General features: G+C 35.1%; 1 protein-coding gene across 1 annotated transcript in view; it reads left to right on the forward strand.

The window, feature by feature from the left end:
- The first annotated feature begins 1640 nt into the window (after window positions 1-1640).
- itga3b (integrin, alpha 3b) overlaps window positions 1641-21069 on the forward strand; it is a 38149-nt gene continuing 18720 nt past the window's right edge. The window contains exons 1-3 of the mRNA XM_026277238.1: window positions 1641-2099; window positions 18307-18443; window positions 20098-20174. Of these exons, the coding sequence (XP_026133023.1) occupies window positions 1927-2099; window positions 18307-18443; window positions 20098-20174 (387 nt within the window). The 5' untranslated portion in view covers window positions 1641-1926. The remainder of the gene's footprint in view (window positions 2100-18306; window positions 18444-20097; window positions 20175-21069) is intronic.

Below are 21069 nucleotides of genomic sequence, written 5' to 3' on the forward strand. Positions count from 1 at the left end.
TCAATAGTCGATATGCTACTATAGCGCCTATATCCTGTTTACTCAATTTGTGCGCTCTCTTCTCTCTATCATTAGAAGACACGCCTCCTTACCGCTGATTGGCTACAAGTGATTCTGTCAGACTCTGTGGTCAAACCCTTTTTTCAGAAATCACTTGGTGCACCTTTAATATTTAGTAAGGTACCTGTTGAAGTTTTTAGGTATCATTTAAGTCTGTAAAAAAAAATGGGTGAGCAATAATAATTATGTTTTTGTCTGAAGCACCAGTAATTTACAGACAAAGCTGAAAGCTGTCGGATATGGAAATCTTTACTCTAAATATATTTTCTGTAGCTGAAAAGTATCTCATTGACTCTGGCTTTGTCATTTCCAAGGCACCGAATGTACTCTGCCATTTCCATTTTTGCCCAAAATATTTGAGTGTTTTCATTACATTGCCCTAAATGGATAATTCTAAAAGGGTCTAATGATTTCCATGGGCATATAGTGCAAGGCTCAAGGAAAACCCCAAACATCCCAAAAGCACATCTATAGAGATTATGAATTTATTTGCATAAATAAATAAATAAATAAAATAACAATAACATTTCCAAGCCTTTTTAATAGATTGAGATCTGCTTGGAGACTCATATCTGCTGTTGGCGTCTTCCTTCCTCTTACAGAAGCTGGAGCAGTCTATCATTTTCCTGTGATCTGCTATCTACAAACATAATATTTCGGTTCAGTGGATGTACCCCCTAAAACCATCCACACTTCCATCCCCCACCACTCCTGGAAAAAGGGAGGAGGAACTCTGAGGCATGACCAGGCCGATCATAACGGGAGGGTGATGACCTAAGGTTCCATGATACAAGTGGAATCAAGCTTTGACCCGAATACACAAACAGGCAAAAAAAATGATAAAATTATATAAATCTGTGTAATGTTATTTGAAAGTTAGAAAGACTTGATGTGAGGTCACTGATTCGTTTGAGTTCAGTCCATTCATGCTGTGGTGACCTGGGATCTGTTTTGAGTGCTGCTCTTATGTGACGGCAGTTCTGCTCCAGTCAGCTCATCTGAGGGAGTCAAGAGTCTGGACTCTCGTGAGGAGCTGAACAAACACTTTTTCAGACGGGAGAATTTGCATAGAATTTCCAAAACAAAGCTTTTCAGACTGTTTTCAAAATGTGTTTTAGTGGGAATGGATACATTTTTGTTAAATCTGTCAGTAAATGAGTAAATCACAAAAACCAGTAAAAAAAAAATCATACATAATCATTAGAAAAAAGTAAAAAAAGAAAAAGAAAAAAACTGTTATAATTCCTTCGCTTTCCACCTGCAGTGCTGTGGTGACGTCCGAATCGTGAATAATTTGCCCTGATTCTTTTGAATGATTCATCTGATTGCGAAGTGTTTGTAGCATATTTCACTTTTTTTGTGAACTGGACATGTTTTCTCAGGATTCATTCATGCACAGCCTTTGGAAATTTGAATAAAACAAACTTAAAAATTTTAAATCTCATGTGCAGCACAGCAACAAGTGAAGGCTTGTGTGTAACTGTGTGTGTGTGTGTGTGTGTGTGTGAGAGAGAGAGAGAGAGAGAGAGAGAGAGAGAGAGAGAGAGAGAGAGAGAGAGAGAGACCACTACTGCACTTTAGGGCTGTCTCGCTGTCTCTATCTCTATATCTCTCTCTCTCATCAGACTTGGGGGGCATATAGTCCTCTATTTGGGGAAGCAGGGCTGAGCGCCGGTGGAGTGTGGAAGGTTGGAATTCGCTGTGTGTGTGTGGAGGCGGGGAACCGACAGTAGAAACACCTTACAGCTCAGTGCCCAGAGAGTGAAAGAAGACGCTTTCCTATGGCGTGCGATTGATCAATTCAATCTCATTGGCTTTGGTTGTGCAAGTGGCAGAGAGAGGGAGAGAGAGAGGGGAATATTAAATATGGCTGGAAAGTCTCTTTACTTGTGCGTATTCTTGATTTGCGCGATTCAAACCAACACTGGATTTAACGTTGACGTGCAGTTCCCCGTCATCAAAGAAGGAAAAACCAAGGGCAGCTTATTTGGATTTTCTGTTGCATTGCACAAACAGACCGAAAAGACAAAGAAGAACTTGTAAGTACCAGAATTATGTTACATATATCGAAAGTTGCTTGATTTATATCTTTTCTTCCTTTCTGCGCTAGTCTGCAGACTAGAAAAAGGAATGACGATCGCATAGTTAACATCACAAACCTTTAGATATTTATGCTCCTTTGATGGATTAATTAACATGAATTAATATCTAGTTTTGAGCATCCAAATAAACTAATAAAACAACCTCTCTTTCGCACCTGCAGCGCTGATGTCCGATTCGCGAATCATTTAGGCTATTGAACCGATTCTATTGAATGATTCAACTGATTTGAGAAGCGTTTGTAGCCTAGTCACTACATTAGTCTATAAAGAATGATTCAAGAGTAAATCTAACATAACAGTATTCTACAATCTTCTATATTCTAACTAGGCTACAAATATTATCATTCATAATAGGCTACTGGAAACTATTGGTATCAACATGATTGTTAGGTTCTAGCTTGTCATTAGCTAGTGCAAGCTGGTAGACTATCTTGGACCAGCAACGAACCAACTACTAGCTGTTAATATCAGCACTGCAAACTTTAAAAGAATCAGTATCGAATGTTCAGTGTATCGGCTCGTTGAAGTTTTTTTATTTTTATTACAATCCGAGTTTATCTGCTTTATATAGCCTAATTTAAGTTTTCTTGAAGTAAATATGCTATAAACAGTAACAAAGTAGCTCCCTACCAAAAAGCTTGATACTGCCTTGGTAAAATCACAGATTTTTGGGCACCATCATGATTTTCATAAATATGATATTCATTCAGTATTATGCTACAGTACATATGTCACAATACTGATATGATATCACTGAGCTATCACAATACATTTTTGATCTGTTACGTTTACTTTAGTGCCGTCAAATGATTAATCGCGATTAATCGCATCCAAAATAAACGTTTTTGTTCACATAATATGTGTGTACTGTGTATATATATATATATATATATATATATATATATATATATATATATATATATATACACATACAAACGTGCATATATATTTAAGAAAAATATGTAATGTTTATATATAAAATATATTTTATAATATAAATTATATGAATATAAATAAATGCATGTTAATACATATATATACTGTATGTGTGTGCTTTTATTTATTTATATATATATATATATATATATATATATATGCAGACATATTATATAAACAAAAACTTTTATTTTGGACGCGATTAATCGCGATTAATCGTTTGACAGCACTAGTTTAATTTTAATTTAAGTACAGTTGTTCTAGCTATACTATAACAGGACTATAAATGGCATTTCATAAATATATATTTTCAAAGATATGCACGTTTTGTACGACAGCTTTGTCATGGCCTCATATCCTGTGCTGGTATAACCTTGCCTGCAGACTGTTTATGCTACTGATAAACCTATTACCCTCTCGGTGGCTGCTTTCAAAAGGAAAACTCTTAGCAATGGCGCGCTGCTATATATCAAAGCATGTAGCACCAGAATTAGCAGCACAAATATGGGTCAGCACATCGCTTTAATGAGAAGATGGGTTGAATATGCTGTATATCATTGTTGCTCATTTATTTAGCTGTCAGCTATGCCTCTGTTGTGGGAAGGTAGGGAGTTCCCCCAAATTGCTCTTTCCTTATTTGTGATTTCCTGCTAATCAAGAGCCTATCATCTAGTTTCATCTACAGGCCCTGAAGGCACATCAGAGAACTGAGGAATCTCCTTGGCGCATGTTTTAGTCGATGACGCTACTTTGAAAGTAATCACCTAAATCACTTCACCTCTCTGCTTCATCAGGCGGTTATAAATTTGCCATTTAATGCAATGTTATTGTTAAGGACTGGATAGATGCTGTGCCCTCTGGGGAGTGTGATATTGTCCAGGCACTGAAACATAAGGGGTGCCACGTGGTCACGGTGAGTGTGTCCTTCGCTCATAGGCGGATGGGGACACTGGGACAGATATTGCATTTAGGATCTGTCTCTCTAGGATGGATAGAGTTTCACTTTAACAATCTTAGCCACTTAAAAACACCCAGTAAGATGCTTTATATGCTGTATAAATGGACATGCCAACTTGTGAAAGGCCAGCTAATAAAGTCAGAGTAGTGGACCTGTAAAAAATAAAATAAATAATAATAATATTAAATACAAACAGTATGTATGTGATATGTATCAGGGATGAATTATGACACAGCGGTGCCCTAGGCATTATTTCCCCCTCGGTTGAAATTTATTTCCTTTTTTATTCAAAATGTTCCCATACTTGTTAACTATATAATAAAATGATATTCTTAAAGATCCACACAGATGGGAAATCAAAAATTACCTGTATTACAGTGTGTGATGTAGCTGTCCATCAGTGTAAACAAAGTGCAAAGTAATTAAACCAAAAAGTACACGATTTATAAAGTTATTGGCTTCTAAAGTAAGGAGTCGACTCTGAATCGCTGAAAGATTATAGATTTCAAATCTTTTGCCCATCTCTATGTACGTCACTAAAACACTTTGCATAATAATCTCCGAAATCGATATCTATAGAAAGCTTGACATGTCTTCTTTTAAAACTAAACAAGTGCTGCCGAACAGATATTCTGTGATAAAGTAATCCATATGAAAACAACGCGATGTCTGTTTTTCATGTCTCCCTTCATTATATCTAATGTGACCACGCCCCCACGCTGAACGCGCTATTCAGATTCAAACTGAAGCGCGCGGCTTGAATACACACACACACAGAAGAAAAAGCAGCGAGACTGTTCAAGTTTTTTATTTTACTGTTTGCTTCGCGATGAGAGGAATAAGACATAATTCACCCCAAACAGATGCTAACGCATAGTTTACCGTGGAGGTGTGTGCGGAACAACCAATCAAACCTGACTATGTCAGTTGACCAATCAGAACACAGTATGCTACCGAAAGGTGGGGTTTAAGGAAACTTAATCTTTTGAACAGCTTCGTGCGAACCGTTTAGGGATCTCTGAGAATTGAGGTAATTTTAAAATGATATTTTGACAAAATGACAATGTTTTTTAACCTTGGATGGAATTAAACCTAATGTACAGGACTTATAAACAGTGATAGGAAGCTTAGAATTTTCATTTTACTGGCTCTTTAAAAATAAGTAAATACATTTTGTGCCTTTAAAGATCACGTTAGTTTATCTATAATGGGCTATGGGGAAATTAGCCTAATATTAGTGTAATCTATTAACTAGCCTATGCATAAAACCCATCTTTTAACTTGTACTAAATATGGGTGTCATGTCATATAACACTTTTAAAAAGGGCTTACTTTGAATACATTTCAAATTTATTATAACACTTTCATTGTACATAAAGAGAGCAAAGAATATTTGCATTATCAAAGAATATAAACTTCAGTCTAGACAGAGTTCAAGCAATCTCAACAACTCCCATTATAATGAATGAAACTGTTTATACTGTGAAATGAATATCTTACTTACATCGTACACACTACTGCACTTTGTTTATGATGAGAGAAGTCTCCGGAGAGCAGCATTCAGTTATCAAGCATGCACGCGCACTACAGAAAACACAGGCTTTTCAGCGATGACTCAACTGAGTGCCTCTGATTGGCCATTGCATTCATAAACTCAACAGAATCCTGTGTGATTGGTTATTATTATGCGCAGCACTGTAAAAACACTGGTAGTATTTGTTTTTAATTACTTGTTAAATTTATTTATATTATGCTGATTTTGATTTTATTATGAAGTTTCTTTAAAATTATTAAAAGTTACAATTAATTTTCTAAATTCTGACTTCTTGTATCACTATATAAAATAATTTAATTATATGATAGATATAGTTAAGTAGATAGTTACTTATTTTTGTGGTACAGTAAAAAGTAAAAAAGTTGTAATGAAAGACTATAATATATCTAAATATGAGATTTTGATGAGACATACATTTAAAACCTTTTCCTGACATTAGTATTTCATCTTTGGGGTTGAATCTTCTCAGTTGTGCCCAACTGAGGTGCTTTAGAGCTGAACAGAAGTTGGGCTGCATTTTACTGATGCATCATCTGAGAGAGATCTAATCAAATCTCTCTTTACTGCTGGCTATGTTTGTCTAAGCAGGACACTGCGCAGACCCCTCTCTCTTCCCTCCGCATGTCCTGAGAGATGGAATGTGCTGGCTCACACTGAAGCGTTTAGAGAAAATACATTTCTACTGTATGTTTTCACTACTTTTCTGCATTTGTCCACCAAAACCAATTGTCTGCACTGTAACACCTCAGAGAGAAGAATTAGATCTTGTTTAGTTGAGCATGAGGAGTGTGAACTTTTCAATAATGTAGAAGTGCAAGCGATTGCCCATTTACAACATGCATTAACATTGCTTTAGTGCGTACAATGAAGACGTGTTAAGTTTGACAGAGGCAAGAGAGGTGAAGGATGAACCTTTATAGTTTTTTAGGGAATAACATTCAGTTTCATTAACTAAAACTAGCACTATAAAAAAAATGTTACTTGATAAAAAAAACATTACTAAATTTTCTTTAGTTTTACTTAAGTAAAACAAAAATTGTAATAAAAACAATATCGACATATATATAAAAAAAAACTAAAATCAAATAAAATTACAAAAACATATCATTATTAAGTTATTACTATTGACTAAACCTAAAACCTTAAAAAAATGTTACTTGCACATGACAAAGAAGTCCTAACATACTAAAATAATAAAAATAAAATTAATTAAAACTATATTGACATTTAAAAAAAACAAATCTAATAAAATTACAAAACCACAACAAAATCAAACTTGAAATAAAAAATAAAGTGAAAATATAAAAATATCTAATTTAAATATTGACAAGAACATATAATTATTAATTTATTATCATTAAACTAAAAAAACATCATGAATGTAAAACATTCAAACAAAATTAGAAAGAAAGAAAATGTTAATTAAAAAAGTAAAACAATTTGTAAAAAAAATAATAATTAGGCATTTAAAAAATAAAAAAATAAAGTAATAAAAACACATAAATGATACTAAATTAGCACTAGTCCCACTTCTCTGACCCTTTCGAGTTACAGACAATTATCTTCATGTCATAATTGTGACAAACTATAACCAAACGAGAACTTAAAGTGTAAAAGAATATCTATTTGGATGATGAGAAGTCGTTTCTAACAGGTGCTGGAGAAAAAAGCTTACAAAAAGTCTCAGACAAACCCTTTATCTTTGGAATAAAGTGCACCAACGAATCATGCACAATAATAAGACCAAGGATATGCTTTAAGGGGTAAAAAGGGTCCAATTTAATATCAAGGCAATTTGAAGCCTGCCAGAGTGAACTCTTCATATCCCGACTTGATCCCTTTGCAGAGATGGCAGCCTTTCAGTGCACAAAACAAATATATAGTTCTCTTACAAGCTCTTTTTTCAACAGCATGGAGTGCCCAGCGCTGCTTTATCTTCTCTTCCTGTGTTCAGCTCTTTGATTGGTCCTTCCAGTCCTCTGACCCTGAGGAATCTGGAGAATTCCTCATCCTGCCTTGCTCAAGTGGATCTGCCATGGCTGCAGGTTGGGACAGGACCGAAAGAGAGGCAGAGGCGTTTGGGAACCTCTCAAAGAGAGGAGGATTACAGCGCTATTAGAGGCCTGCGAACCAGACATGCACGGTCCTTTTCTGAGTTTATTAAATGCTGTGCTTTTGTTTTTGGATGGGGAGGAAGATCAGATCAATGGGTCTGATTCCTCTGAGTCACACATTTAATGAAATGAAAGAAAATGTGTTGCTGAGCCAGACCATACTGTATCTGTCTGCGATCTATAGCTCAAGGCCATGTTTTTTCATTCGACAGGCATGATCTTCTCTCTTAAAACAAATCCATTAATGAGAACTTAAACTCTTAAACATTCCATGAACATTTCAGCTCCCTCTTATAAAACACCACTCTTGCTCCATAAATAATTCAAATAGTCTTTTTCAGTCTCCGCTCCCACAATCCTCGCTGGCATGCCTCCCTCTTTCTGATCGTTTACAATGAGATCGAAAAAATGAATGATCTCTAGAGCAAATGTTTGCTTGGGCTTTCACACTCCAAGATTCATTTCATGTCACTGTATTTAAAGGAGAAAAATGCGTTTGTTTATGCGTGATTAAAGAGAGAATGAGCTGTTCAGTGCATGGCATGAATTGGTGAGATTTGGCAACCCTCCAGCCTCTCGTCTTTCCTCTGTTTGATTCAGGTGTGGGTCTTTGAAAGCTCCAGCTGTGTACTGGGACGATCCCCTGTGGGATTCTGTGCTGACTTGTTGACTCATGAGCCTGGGTCGCTGTCGAAATGTGAACATTTATCATTTAGACATTGGAGACATCAGCAGTATCTAATAGTTTTCTTCTAAATTTGAGTGGTAAGTCTGTGCCAATTCTATTTTTACAAAATGGAAAATGCCTTCAGGGACCAATTTTAAAGCAGGTTTGTCTAGAAATGATCACTTGCTCATCCCCACATCATTCCAGACCAGTAGGATATTTTTTTTCTTCCTTGGAAAACACTAAACGTGCACTGTAATGGATTTTTTGTAATTTGAACAGTATTTTACTGTAATATGTACAGTAGGATACTGTAAACTGCAAAGGATTTTGGGAAATTATAATACTCTAAGCACAATAGTTTGTCTTACATTGTTACCATGACAAAATCAGTTGCTAGTATTATTTAAATATAATTTATATATATTATAGTATTTGTTAATATTTTGAAATAATTTGTAATATATTTTTTGTTTTCAATTTAAAATTTAAAGTTATTTATTTATATATTTATTTGTGTTTATTTGTTGTGTTACATGTCATTTTAATTAAGTGTTTTAATTAAATTCTTAAATATTCATATAAAAATATGAAATGTTGCCTTGGAAATTAGCTGAAATAAAACATGTAAAATGTATTTTATTACACTATTTATTTATTTATTTCAGTAGTGAAATCATTTATTGTTTGATAAAGATACAGAAGAGCAATATCACAAGCCTTATGAATAGCAAAACTAGAATTATGAATTTTCTGATTCAGGAGTTGTGTTTGTCCATTAATCATTTGTCAGCTTGTTCCTTTATTGTTGCTAGGGTGCTCAGGACTGTGTTAGGATGTTGCTGGTTTTGTATTAGTAATTATCCTAATAGTGTTAGTGGCTCCTAACATTTGGGGCTGAAGTCTGTTTTGCAGATCATCTCAAGCTGAGCTGTAAAATATCTGGCCAACAAAAGACCCCTGTCGGGAACATCATGAAGTCCTCACAGGGAACTGGCTTTAATATCTCATCCTGAGCAGATTATATCAGATGAGAAGGAGTGAAGGTGTCTCACGCTAAGTGATAATGGTCACCTAGGGAGCTGGATACGTCTGGTTCCTCGCTCATCATTACTCAGTGCTCTCAGGAAATGTAATACAAAAGGCCCACCTTTCAACACGTAGAGGAGAATACAAATTAAATGACCTCAGAGTCCCCCTGAGAGCAAACACTGCTCAAAACACAAATGCATCATCAACCATGGGACTACTTTTTTCAACATTTGATTAGAGTGAATTGATTTAAGGACTATAATGGTTTATTAAGATGTTAGCAGCCATGTACTTTCCACAAAGGAGCTTGCTTTTTAAACAATACTGTTGATTTACTTCAAAAGTTCTGCTTAGGATTTGTTCTAAACCTCTGAAATTCCGGCAGAACGTTGGCCAATAAGGTCCATTGTTAGTCGTTTAGTGAACATTTCGCACAGAATTCACTTTCAAACAAAGCAGCTTTCTGTTCGTCAACATGGCGAATCCACAAGAAAATGCTAAATCTGAGTGGGGAAGTCTTTCACCCTTGCACTAAATTCAGAATCAAATGGATTCGTATTGAAATTATGTTTTATTAACAAGATTCAGGAGAAGCGCATCAGATACTTACCCTAATCAACACAGGTGGACCACAGTCAAGTAATCAATACCATGATTGACGGTTTATCAGCATCCCTCCTCCACCGCATTTCCTCACTTTGAGTTCACTTTATAAATAGACGGGGAAGGGGGGTACTCAAGGTTCGGGCCTTTCCCCAGACAGCACGCCAAATATGCATATCATACCTCAGCTAATTATATGTAAGCATGAACCCGTGAAATGACAATTTAACTAAAAGAAAATGGTAAATGTGACCTCAGATTAAGTTTGAAAATGTTTCAATTGAAATTGATTCACTTTACATACTCAATTCAAACATTAATTTGTAGATACAGTATATTATGCGTCTAATCTCCAGTGTCTTTGGTTATAAGGTTTGCAAATCACACATCGACTTAAGCCTCTATCCTGTGATGGCTGAGCTAAAGAATAAAATCTTGATGAATCATGAGTAGTGTTTCTTCTCACAGTCATTTGAAATATAACTAGACTTGTAAACATAAGGTATAATCTTTGCTGCTTTGTGAACCCTGCAATTTTCTTCAAGAAATTTCCTTCATGCAAATCTAGCTGTATTTTGATCAGAGGTCTCAGTGAAGTCAAGCACAAACTTTGGTTTCACATGATGATTGGTCTGCTACAGGAAGTCTCCCCAAGCACTGTAACGTCTATATTTTTATTTACATATGTGCAATTTAACACAAGGGCAACATTGTTATCTGCAATTTGTTGTGTTGAGAGCTCACCAGCATGGCAGAAGAAAGATAGTGTTTTAAAGGATCCGATATACTTGATACTGAACTGATATGACGTCATTTCGAACAAAATCAGGCCAAAACGAAGTTCGTTTTGAGTTCGTTTAGGCAGTTCGAAACAGCTCACCAAAGCGAACTCTCTGGGAGAGTTCGTTTGACTCCTAAACACCTTTGAGTTTCTATTGGTCCATGGTGGTTACGCAATCAGTAGGTGTGTTCTGAAACTCCACCTTCTTTGACGCGCAATTTTTTTGTAAATGTGCGTATAGGACTGAGGTCTTTAGTTGGCTTTTTCAGCATATAACACTCCCATCTCTACCAATAAGAGAGTAATGATGCATCCAGAACAAATTAGCTGAACAAGTTTCAGGTCAGCAGCTATTTTAGTCTCGTACAGAGGAAGCGAGAGGTGCTGGATGTGCTTTCTGTGCCCCTCAGCATGAGTTTCTGATCTGTATGGATTAGAGAACTGTTTTCATGGTGATCAGGTCACTGTGCATAGAGTCTGGTCCATGTTGAATCCTATTCTGGCCAAAAAATGACCTGAGACTGACCATTTTTCTGCATGCATGCATTTATATATTTATTACGAAGTCGGAAATAGTTGATAACAATAATGATTTAACAAATGACTTTTATTAGGGCTGCATAGATAATTGCATTTTAATAGCATTTTGCATTTCTTATAAGCCTTAGCATCTGCAGTATTTTCCCACCAGTCAACAATTCCCCCCCAAAAAAACAACTGCATATTTTCCAGGTTACAGGACCTTTTGAGTCGCAAATACTAAGAAATGTGAATTATTTGAAACTCACGTTAAACCAACAGAATTTCGCCAAATATTGTCCCAACTAGTCAAACTTTTATATTGCCAAAAAGTGAAGGGTTTGTGACTTACCAGCATCATCATTTAGCATTTGTGTGTGATTGTCATATTTTTTTGTGCGTCAAGGATTGAGGCGTCTAAAACTACTGTGCTTTTAGATAGCATAGTTTTTTCACATATTAATAAATATAATGGCTACAAGAATGAATGACTTTGTCTGTGCAACTAATATTATGACACCGATAAAAGAAGGCAAAGAGTTGAATCTGTGGTTTCCTCGATTAATGCAAGAATTATTAATAAATCAATTTACAAAACATAGCAATTATTACAGAATTCTAAATGGACATTTGGGACCGTTTATAACCATCGTGAGTCAATTAATATAATGTTATAACAGCTGATACAGTGTTTAAAGTGATATTTCTAATGCCTAGAGTTCAGATGCGGTTGTTTTGGGAGGTTTTCTTCAGGATGTTACATTCTCTGTTGGAGCTGTGTATATTTTAGCCCCTGCTCATCTCTTTATGGTTTCTGTTGATATTCTGTAATGATCTCATTGATCTCTCGTCAATAGAAATGTGTCTTGTTTTAAATTTTGAAGAAAGGTTCGAGGAAAGTTTAGCTGAATTTGCAAAAACTGTAAAGCTGATAAAACTACTACGTCATAATAAGATGAAGGATTATACTGTGTTTAACAAAAGAGTTTAGCTACTTGTAGAAATGTTGTTCTCTGGCTAGAGATGATGGGGGGGGGGTAATATAATCTTCTGTTATGAAAATCATGGAAAACACCAATTCTATTTCTCTGACTGGGGAAACCTGTACTTTGCTTTGTGGTACTAATTTGCTTTTTGTCTGAATGTATGAACAGTTGAATGGCAGTAATGTTGATAGATGCTTCATAATCAGGTCGGGACTCTTCTGGTCAGAATAGTGATTTTGCCATTTACAAAAAGCTAAATGGATTAAAGACTTTGTTCCTGGCTTGTGTTGTCAAACTCAATACGCCTTCTGAGCGGCTGTATTACCCTGTTTACGGTATTTGAACTGAAATGATTATCTGGTCAGCAGGGAACTTCACTGAATAATCCAATCACCAATAATCTAATCCATTGAACAATCTATTTATAGAAAAGAAATGACATCAGCGAGGAGTAGAGAAGAAGCGCTGGCGTGACGGTGCTTTTTAGTCTTCTTCCCGTGCCAGTAAATTTGTCTTGAAGCTGTTTTTTGAATCAATTTTCTTAAATATGTGAAATGTAAAAGCAAATAGACAAAAATATAAAATACTGCAAATACATGAATGATTAAAGGGGGGAAAAAATCAAGCCACATTAATGTTGCAAGAAAAATATTGCATTTAACAAAAGAAAAAAATGATTAGACTCTTTTATATTTATACATGCTCAATCATGTCTCCATATGGGCGTGAAGATCCCAGTCGTCTGTCCTCCATTCTATACAGGTTAAAGTAAGCTTCACTGTTGTGCAATGAGTGATTTTGAATCATGCGGGTTGTTTGGGTGTTCAGTCTCAGACAAAATGTCTAAGGATCTGCTCTGATTAGTTTAGAACCTAGAAGTTGTTACTTTGTCACAGCATTACCCAAAATTCCCAAATGCATTTTTAAACTAACAGCACATGTGTCAATATGTATTCAAACATCTGTATTTTTAACAATACTCCAACCTACTTCACCTAGTTGGGAAAAAAAAAACTAACATTGTCCTACAAACATCGGGTCTGTAAGTTACACTATATTGTGAAGCCGAAGCTTGTCAAAGTGTTGCCAGTTCTTAATGTCAGTCTCACAGTTCACTAAACAGCTCTGCTCTCAGACCTGCCCTAATTCCTCACAGCATTACTGGGACAAACCGAGGTCATGTTCTTTGTTTATTTTTTCCACAGACTGCTGTGGTTGATGGCCGAAGTTACAGGAGTTTCCATTGAAGTTACATGTTGCATAATTACTTTATAGGGACAGTTCGCCCAAAATTAGCAGTCTGTCAACATGAACCATTGTGTTAAACCTGTACAATGTACTTTGTTCTGCTGAAAACACAAAAGAAAATATATTCTTTTGTCTATAAAATGAAAATCAATATGGCTCAGTTTATTTAAACCCCAGAAAATAAAATACAGGTTTGGAATGACATGTTCAAGTGCTTTGTTGTCGGAAAGAAGACAGCAGGTTAATCCTTTCATATTTCTTGGGGAAATCTTAATAAAGCTAAAATATAGTCAAGATTAAAATACAGAATCCAATTTTTTTTGGGCAACAACGTAAACATTACCTGCACCATTTTGTTCATAATGTAGCAACATTATGTGTGCTAAAACATTTGTGGTGGCTAAGCATGGTCAAAATATAAAATAGAATCAGGTATGAAGTGTATAATAAAGGATTTTATGCTTTGGTTACACGTAGATTCTCTACTTTTGTTAATACAGGAGGATTTTTAAGCTGTGTTTCAGTAGAGTAGAAGTGTTGAGGAAACCTGTGAGAAAACAGTCATTATTACTACAGTTTTGTTTGATATCACTAGTGACGCAGAAATTATCCAGTTTACCTTTTTGTGTCTTATTGCTGTTCAAGAGAAACGATTGAGATCTTAAAGATATATAATTTGTGCTTTTGTCTGTATGGGAACAGTCATCTCACTGTTCACTTTTCTCTCACACACACATAGCTGTGATGCCCATATCTGTGATTGTCTCCTGCTCTGGGAGTGTCTGTGGAATCTCAGATAAAGCTGGTAGTGAGTGATCCTCCTCAGAGCCAAGGCCTCGCTCTTTCATTAAATCAGACTCTTACTCCTGTAAACCCAAACTATGCTTCTTACTGTTACTGCAGTACCAACGTACAGTTTTGGTCTGATGTGTGTCCAAGATGCCTCAAAGATATATGCCATAATTAAAAAAAAAACTTTTTGGTACTTTTTGATTAGTGATATTGCCTGTTAGTGAAATATTTCATGCTGATAGTTTGATTTTTTTTGTTGTTGTTGTTCTTTTAACTTAACTCACATATCACATTTTCAGTATTAGATAATATAAAAATATATATTTCACCAAACAAATCAGGATTCTATCAACATTTACTCACTTTCATGTCATTCAAAACTTGTTGAGCCTACTTTCTTCTTTGGACCACAAAAGTGTCTCATTGTTTTCCAATGTAGTCCAATGTAGTTTGGATAAAATAATAGGCCTATCTTTCATGTTCATACAGTCTTAAGTCATACAGGTATGTGTCGATTTGAAGGTAAGTTAGAAATTTTTTGGGTGACCTATCCCTTTAAGATATGTAAAGAATAATGTAACAGGAGCTTATCAGTTGGTCCATTGTCTCTTTGTTTTGGCTAGTCTGTAATGTCTGAACTGAATGTGTGACGTGTCATAGCGCCACACGTTACCATGTTTTTAGGTTTTATCAGGTGACTTACATGGTTGAGTATGCTTTCTTGATTTGCCATGTGACTGTGAACATGTGACTTATATCATCCAATATGGTTGATTTAGCATTGAAATCAGGAATGAGAAAGGTCACCTGTGACTGAAATGCACACTTACTGCATATTGTACCTTAATTGTGCATATTTTCTTACTACAGTAGTGTGTAGGTTTTCTATATTTTTGTATATTTGTATTTTTGTGAACTACAACCATAATCAGTTTTTGGCCTTTTAGTATAGGCACAGTTATTAACTATTTACAATGTTACTGTCTGCATATGAAGCATGCCTGTTGCAACATTTCTGCAATATGTTGTTATGTTGCCTTTTTATTAGATGTATTGGAAGCAGGCACATTTTTATATGGCATTGTTTATTGTGTTGATTGTTATATATCTGGGTGGCACTAAAAAAGTTAATGTTGTACTGCGTTAAAAAAAAAAGTAGCTAAACTAAACTAAACCATTGTGACTTGTGTTTCTCCAGACTCGAACCCAAGTTCAGTGTACCAGGTGTGTTACTGAGCAAGTTTACTATGTTACAAAAGGCAAAAATATAGAGCTGGTTATGTGATGCAAATTAAAAAAAAAAAAAAAAAAACAGGTATAATATAGTATTGTCTGAAATGTAGTCTTTATTGATCGATAATCTGCCCAATGTTCAAATGAATAACATTTTTGTTGCTTTACTACCACTATTGTCAATTTCGACTGGTAAGTGCAGTGAACTGTGTAAATTTTGGGAGTTTTGCTGAAATGTAGTATCCAGCATTTCTGCCGTTGTTTTAGTTCTTTCTGTAAGTGCTTCTCCCACTCCTCTGTGGTTCGCTCAGTGTAAACACTAATGTAAGAAGCAGGGAATCGGTGCTAGTATGAGACAGGTACTCTAAGTTCGGGGAGTCATTCCTTCAAAAACCACTGACAAATATCAGTCATGACTGATTTCAGGTTTGGTTCAGCACTCTCACCTGTGAAAAATTCCTGTAATGCCATTTTACTGTGGGGGTCTTGTCTGAACATGAGTAAAGTACACTTCTTTAAGACCCGCAGCCCATTATGGGGGCTGTATTCACTATGAGTGATACTCAGAATGGAATGTCTTCCACTAATCTCCACTAGAAGATCACGCGACACTACTACTGCTCTTCTAACAACATTTTTTAGCAAAGAACAATCTGACAGCAGATGTTACACCCCTGATAGTCTAAGAAAAGCTTTGTTCTCTGCTATCAGTGAGGAATGGGCTCCAGTTCAACAACTCTGCAAGTCCAAACTACTCTTGCTTAGAACAGCGCACTGACATCTGGTGATGGAGCATGTCCCCGGGGCTCAGAAATAGCTCCCGTCTTTCATGACATCATTCACGCTCTCAGAGGAGAAGCTGAATATCTTAGCTCCAAGGGCCAATACGCTGTGGTTAGCAGCACTGGAGAAGAAGATTAATATGGGAAAAAAGGAGGGAAAATTTACTGTTTAAAAAATCAGTTTTACACATAATGAGAAAAAAAGAATGTTTCAATAAAAGTTTTTAAATAGGTTTTTAAACTTAAGGCTAAATGATAATTTTACATTTATCATGGGGAAGTTCACACCACAATAATAAAGACACTGAGGAACAATGGTTTTTGCAATTTAATTTAGACTTTAAGGAACACAAACAAGACAGACACATAAATAGCAATTATATTAAACAGAACACTTTCATCCAATAGTGTGAACGTGAATATATTGTTATCGTTTAAATCTTCTTAATAATTATCCTTTTTGCTGTGAATGGATTTAGTATATAATCGTTGTAAAATGTAGTAGCACATACGTTTTCTTTGTTTCTTTCCATTTTTTTCTTGTCTGTTAACTTTTTATTTAGGTATAGGTTTTGACTATTTTGATACACAAGCTCTTGGTTTGACTCTTTGATACTGTAAATTCATTTATCAGTAGGTGCAAAAGTCTATAGTTTTGAATTCAGTTGCTATTTATTTTAGATATAGGCCTAGAAATCCACATTTAAAAGTTGTACACAAAGTTTTAAAGGTAGTTTTTATTTTTTATGATGGAATTATTTATTTATGATTAAAGTTTAATACTGAATTTTGAAAAACTTTCAAAGGTGTCCCAGTTGCTAGACTAATTTTCATTTAAAAAAAAATGCATCCTGAGATCAGTTTCATGAACGTTTTCAGTAAGTTCCTCTTTTTTTCTGTTCTAGCTCAACACACTGTTTAGTATGTATGCTTTCCACTTACTTGCTACCTAGCAACCTTATAAAAATCTCCCTTCTGTGCCTGTGAAGGCCAAAGCAGCGCATGACTCTGAAGCCCGGGGTCATGTGACCAAACCTTAAATACCATTAATAAATCTTACATTCAGTTGCATATAAATTTGTCATTTGCTTTTTTTCTATACATGTGTGGGTCCAGAAAGATGTGCAGTTCTATTGTATTATTAAATCAAATGCCATGGCGGCAGGTACTTTGTTAAAGGAGGTCTCCGCCACTTTATTGAATCGCTTTGCCCTCTTACTTATTCTCATGTATAATAAAACGTGCCAGAGGCGAGGAGAGAAAATAAAAGGAGAAACTACACCTTTCCTTTCAGGTTTGGGCTTGTTTTCTTTCTCTAATCCCTCTTTTCCTTCATTCTTTTTCTATACTAAGACCATACCCTTACAGATTTACTCTCAGCGTTAATTCTTTTTGCATGGTGCTTTGAGTGCTGGATATTATCAATAGTTTCCTCATTGAGATCCAAATCAGGAACAAAATGAAACACTTTGTTTATTCAAATGTAAGACTTTTAAGATCAGTGGTTGTACAGACTACTTTCTTTGCACTTGCGATTTGGCACACATTTAGTTTATTCTGCAACCGAATGAAATGAGAAAAATAGATTAGCAATTGTGAGAACATGCTGACCACTTTTGCATGCATATCATTTAGAGTTAAGGCCCATATTTTGGTTAAAAGTCACATTGAAAGGAAAGCAACAAGCAACAGATATTTTCTTGAAATGAAAAAAAGAACAAATGTGATCTTATCGGTTGTTGAGTGGAAGCAGGTTAACACACGCGTGTGGTGTAAACAGAGTAAATAACTGGAGGAGTCCTGGTCAAGTTTTGTTTAAATGAATCATGCACTGGTGAATTGTTCACAATATAACATGCATTTAGAAAATAGATGAATAATATCTGTTCAGAAAAATCGATTTGAGCCTTTTATTGAGTGTTTGCTGTTCTTCTGTAGGCTCTTAGTCGGGGCGCCCCAAGAAAAAGCCCAGCCCCAACTCAGCAAACTCAACATTAATGAAACCGGAGCCGTGTATTACTGTCCCATCACCATCGACCAGCATGACTGCGGGAGGATGGACCTCATCAGTCCACGTATGTATTCATCAGAAATCTGCTTAAAGCAGGAAAAATCATTTGATCCAAAAAAGAAGATTCTCTGAAACCTAGACATCTTTTGTGACATTCTATATGTATTTAATTAAATGTGCCCTTGCTAAATAAAAGTAATAATTTCTAAAGTATTAATTTAATGCTTTTTGAAGTTCGAAGTTTGAACTGGAATGTAGATTTGACGTATGATGTCCTTTTAGCTTCAGAAGCTGAGTGTCATTGACAGTGTTGCCGTAGATCAAAGGACTTTCAGTTCACAGATTAGATTGTGTCTCACATCCACATATCAGCGCTCAGACAGTCCTATCTATTTCTCAAAATGAACTGCTCCTGTTTTAGACATAAGTGTAAGTTAAAACAAGCCTCAACACAGCAACCATAAAATCCCCCAGTCTGAGTGCGGTCTCACTCCATGTGATTCAAGAGACCTTCGTCTTCACACTCCCAGCCTCCTCTCTCAGGTCTGCTTGACTGGCTCATGTTGCAGGCAGGTATTTGCTTCAGAATTAACACGATACGTTCAGCACAGGAAGAGTCTGAGTATGTGGAACATAACAGTTACTTTGAGCAGATGCAGAGCATGTCTGTTCTGGTTTACAGCAGGTTAATAACACTTTAAAACTATGGCTGTTTAGCCTTACTACTTGTGTGGTGTGGTGGATAAGTATGCAAAAAAAAAAACTATTAAAATACTTTATTAATCATACAGCAACACTCTGGCATCCACAAACACATCAAAATTTTGTTTCAGCAATAGCACTCAGAATATGATATATTTTGAATTCATGGGAAATGTAGACATCTAGCATTTCAATTTTCATTGCGAGTGTCGCAGTCTTAGTCAGTAAGTGTTGAAGTGTTTAATAGTATTGCACTACTTAAAATATAATATTAATGAAATAAAGGGTCGATTAAGTGTGCTAAAAGATAATGCACTTTCATGACAGTATTTCCAAAAACACTTTGCATTTGAAAGAAGTGCATTTATTTTGGTGTGCTGACTAACATAATCAACCACAATGTACTTCATATTAATTTGAACTGTAGTGTGTTATTTGATATTACATTTAAAATTAAATGCACTAAACTTCCTTTCAGATGTATAATTGCAAATATTGAAATATGACATGCTAAATTCAAATACAGAAGTCAACATTTGAAGTGGATCAAAGCCTTTCATCAAAGTTGTCCTAAAACCAAAATCCTGACTACTATAGTATTATAGTGCAAAGTATTTTTTATTTTACCATAAATGCTTGTCAATACATTCAGCATAACCATATCTGAAAGACAACAGAAGTAATGATGAAATTACATGATGCACTTTAATTCTACGTAAGTGGGTCAAAAGCACTTTTATGTTCAACCAATTGTATTTAATACAAATTTAAACCATAATACATTTTTGTTGCATTGTAAATAACATGCAGCTAACTGTCCGAAAATATTCCCTTCATTTGAAGTATATTATTTCTATTATAAATACTGTTTTTACAAGCATGCTTATGTTATAACTTGTGTTCGAGAATCTCTCTCAAGCTGCTACCTCATCAATCAGATTTGGAGATAGAGAAGTGCTCTTTTGGGCAGACTTGAGGTGTAAAGTGCTGTCTGATGGAGTGTGTTTCTCCTCCAGCGCAGTCAACAGAGATGGTGGAGGGCATGTGGCTGGGAGTGACCGTGGCCAGTCAGAGGAATGGAGGACATGTTCTGGTGAGATCAGATGCATCTGTGGTTCATTTATATATGTATATTGAACTCGAGGCTGTTTTCAGGAGTAGAGTACATTACCTTGGTAGGCCACCTTTCGTTCTGTGGACCGGGACAATGTTCATAGCTTGTCCTGTGCTTTTACACTACGAGTCAAAAGTTTGTTATAATTAAGATCTTTTATTAGATCTTGAAAGATCTTATAACCACCGATTCTGCATGTATTTGAATGAAACTTACAATAAAAGTTATTGTGAAATATCATAATAATACAAATAACAGTTTTCTGTTTAAATATATTTTCAAATGTAATTTATTTCTGTGAATTTTCACATAATCCTTCAGAAATTATTTTAATATTTGATTATTATAAATGTTGAAAACAGTTTTACTGCTTGATAATTTTGTGAAAACTGTGATACACTCCCATTCAAAAGTTTGGGGTAAGCAGGATTTATTATTATTATTAATATTATTAATATTATTTTTATTATTATTATTATTAATATTATTATTTTTATTATTATTCTATTTATAGAAACATAAAAAAAAATGTTTCATGCATGGATTCCTTGGGTTATTTAATCACCCAAAACTGTCTTCAACATTGATAATAGTAATTAAAAATATTAAATAAAATAAAAATGCTGATAATTTAGAAGGAGCCATGATGCTGAAAATTCAGCTTTGCATCACAGGAATAAATACTATTTTATAATATATTCAAATAGAAGGCATTTATTCTAAATTATAATAATATTTCACAATACTGCTGTTTTTCTTGTATTCTTGATCAAATAAACGCAGCCTTGAGGATCAGAGACTTCTTTCAAAAATATAAAAAATCGTAATAATTACAAACTTTTGACCTGTTTTTTAAGTATAGTCTGTTTTTAAA

The sequence above is a fragment of the Carassius auratus genome, chromosome 12 (assembly GCF_003368295.1).
Source record: "Carassius auratus strain Wakin chromosome 12, ASM336829v1, whole genome shotgun sequence".
In the NCBI taxonomy this organism is placed as follows: Eukaryota; Metazoa; Chordata; class Actinopteri; order Cypriniformes; family Cyprinidae; genus Carassius; species Carassius auratus.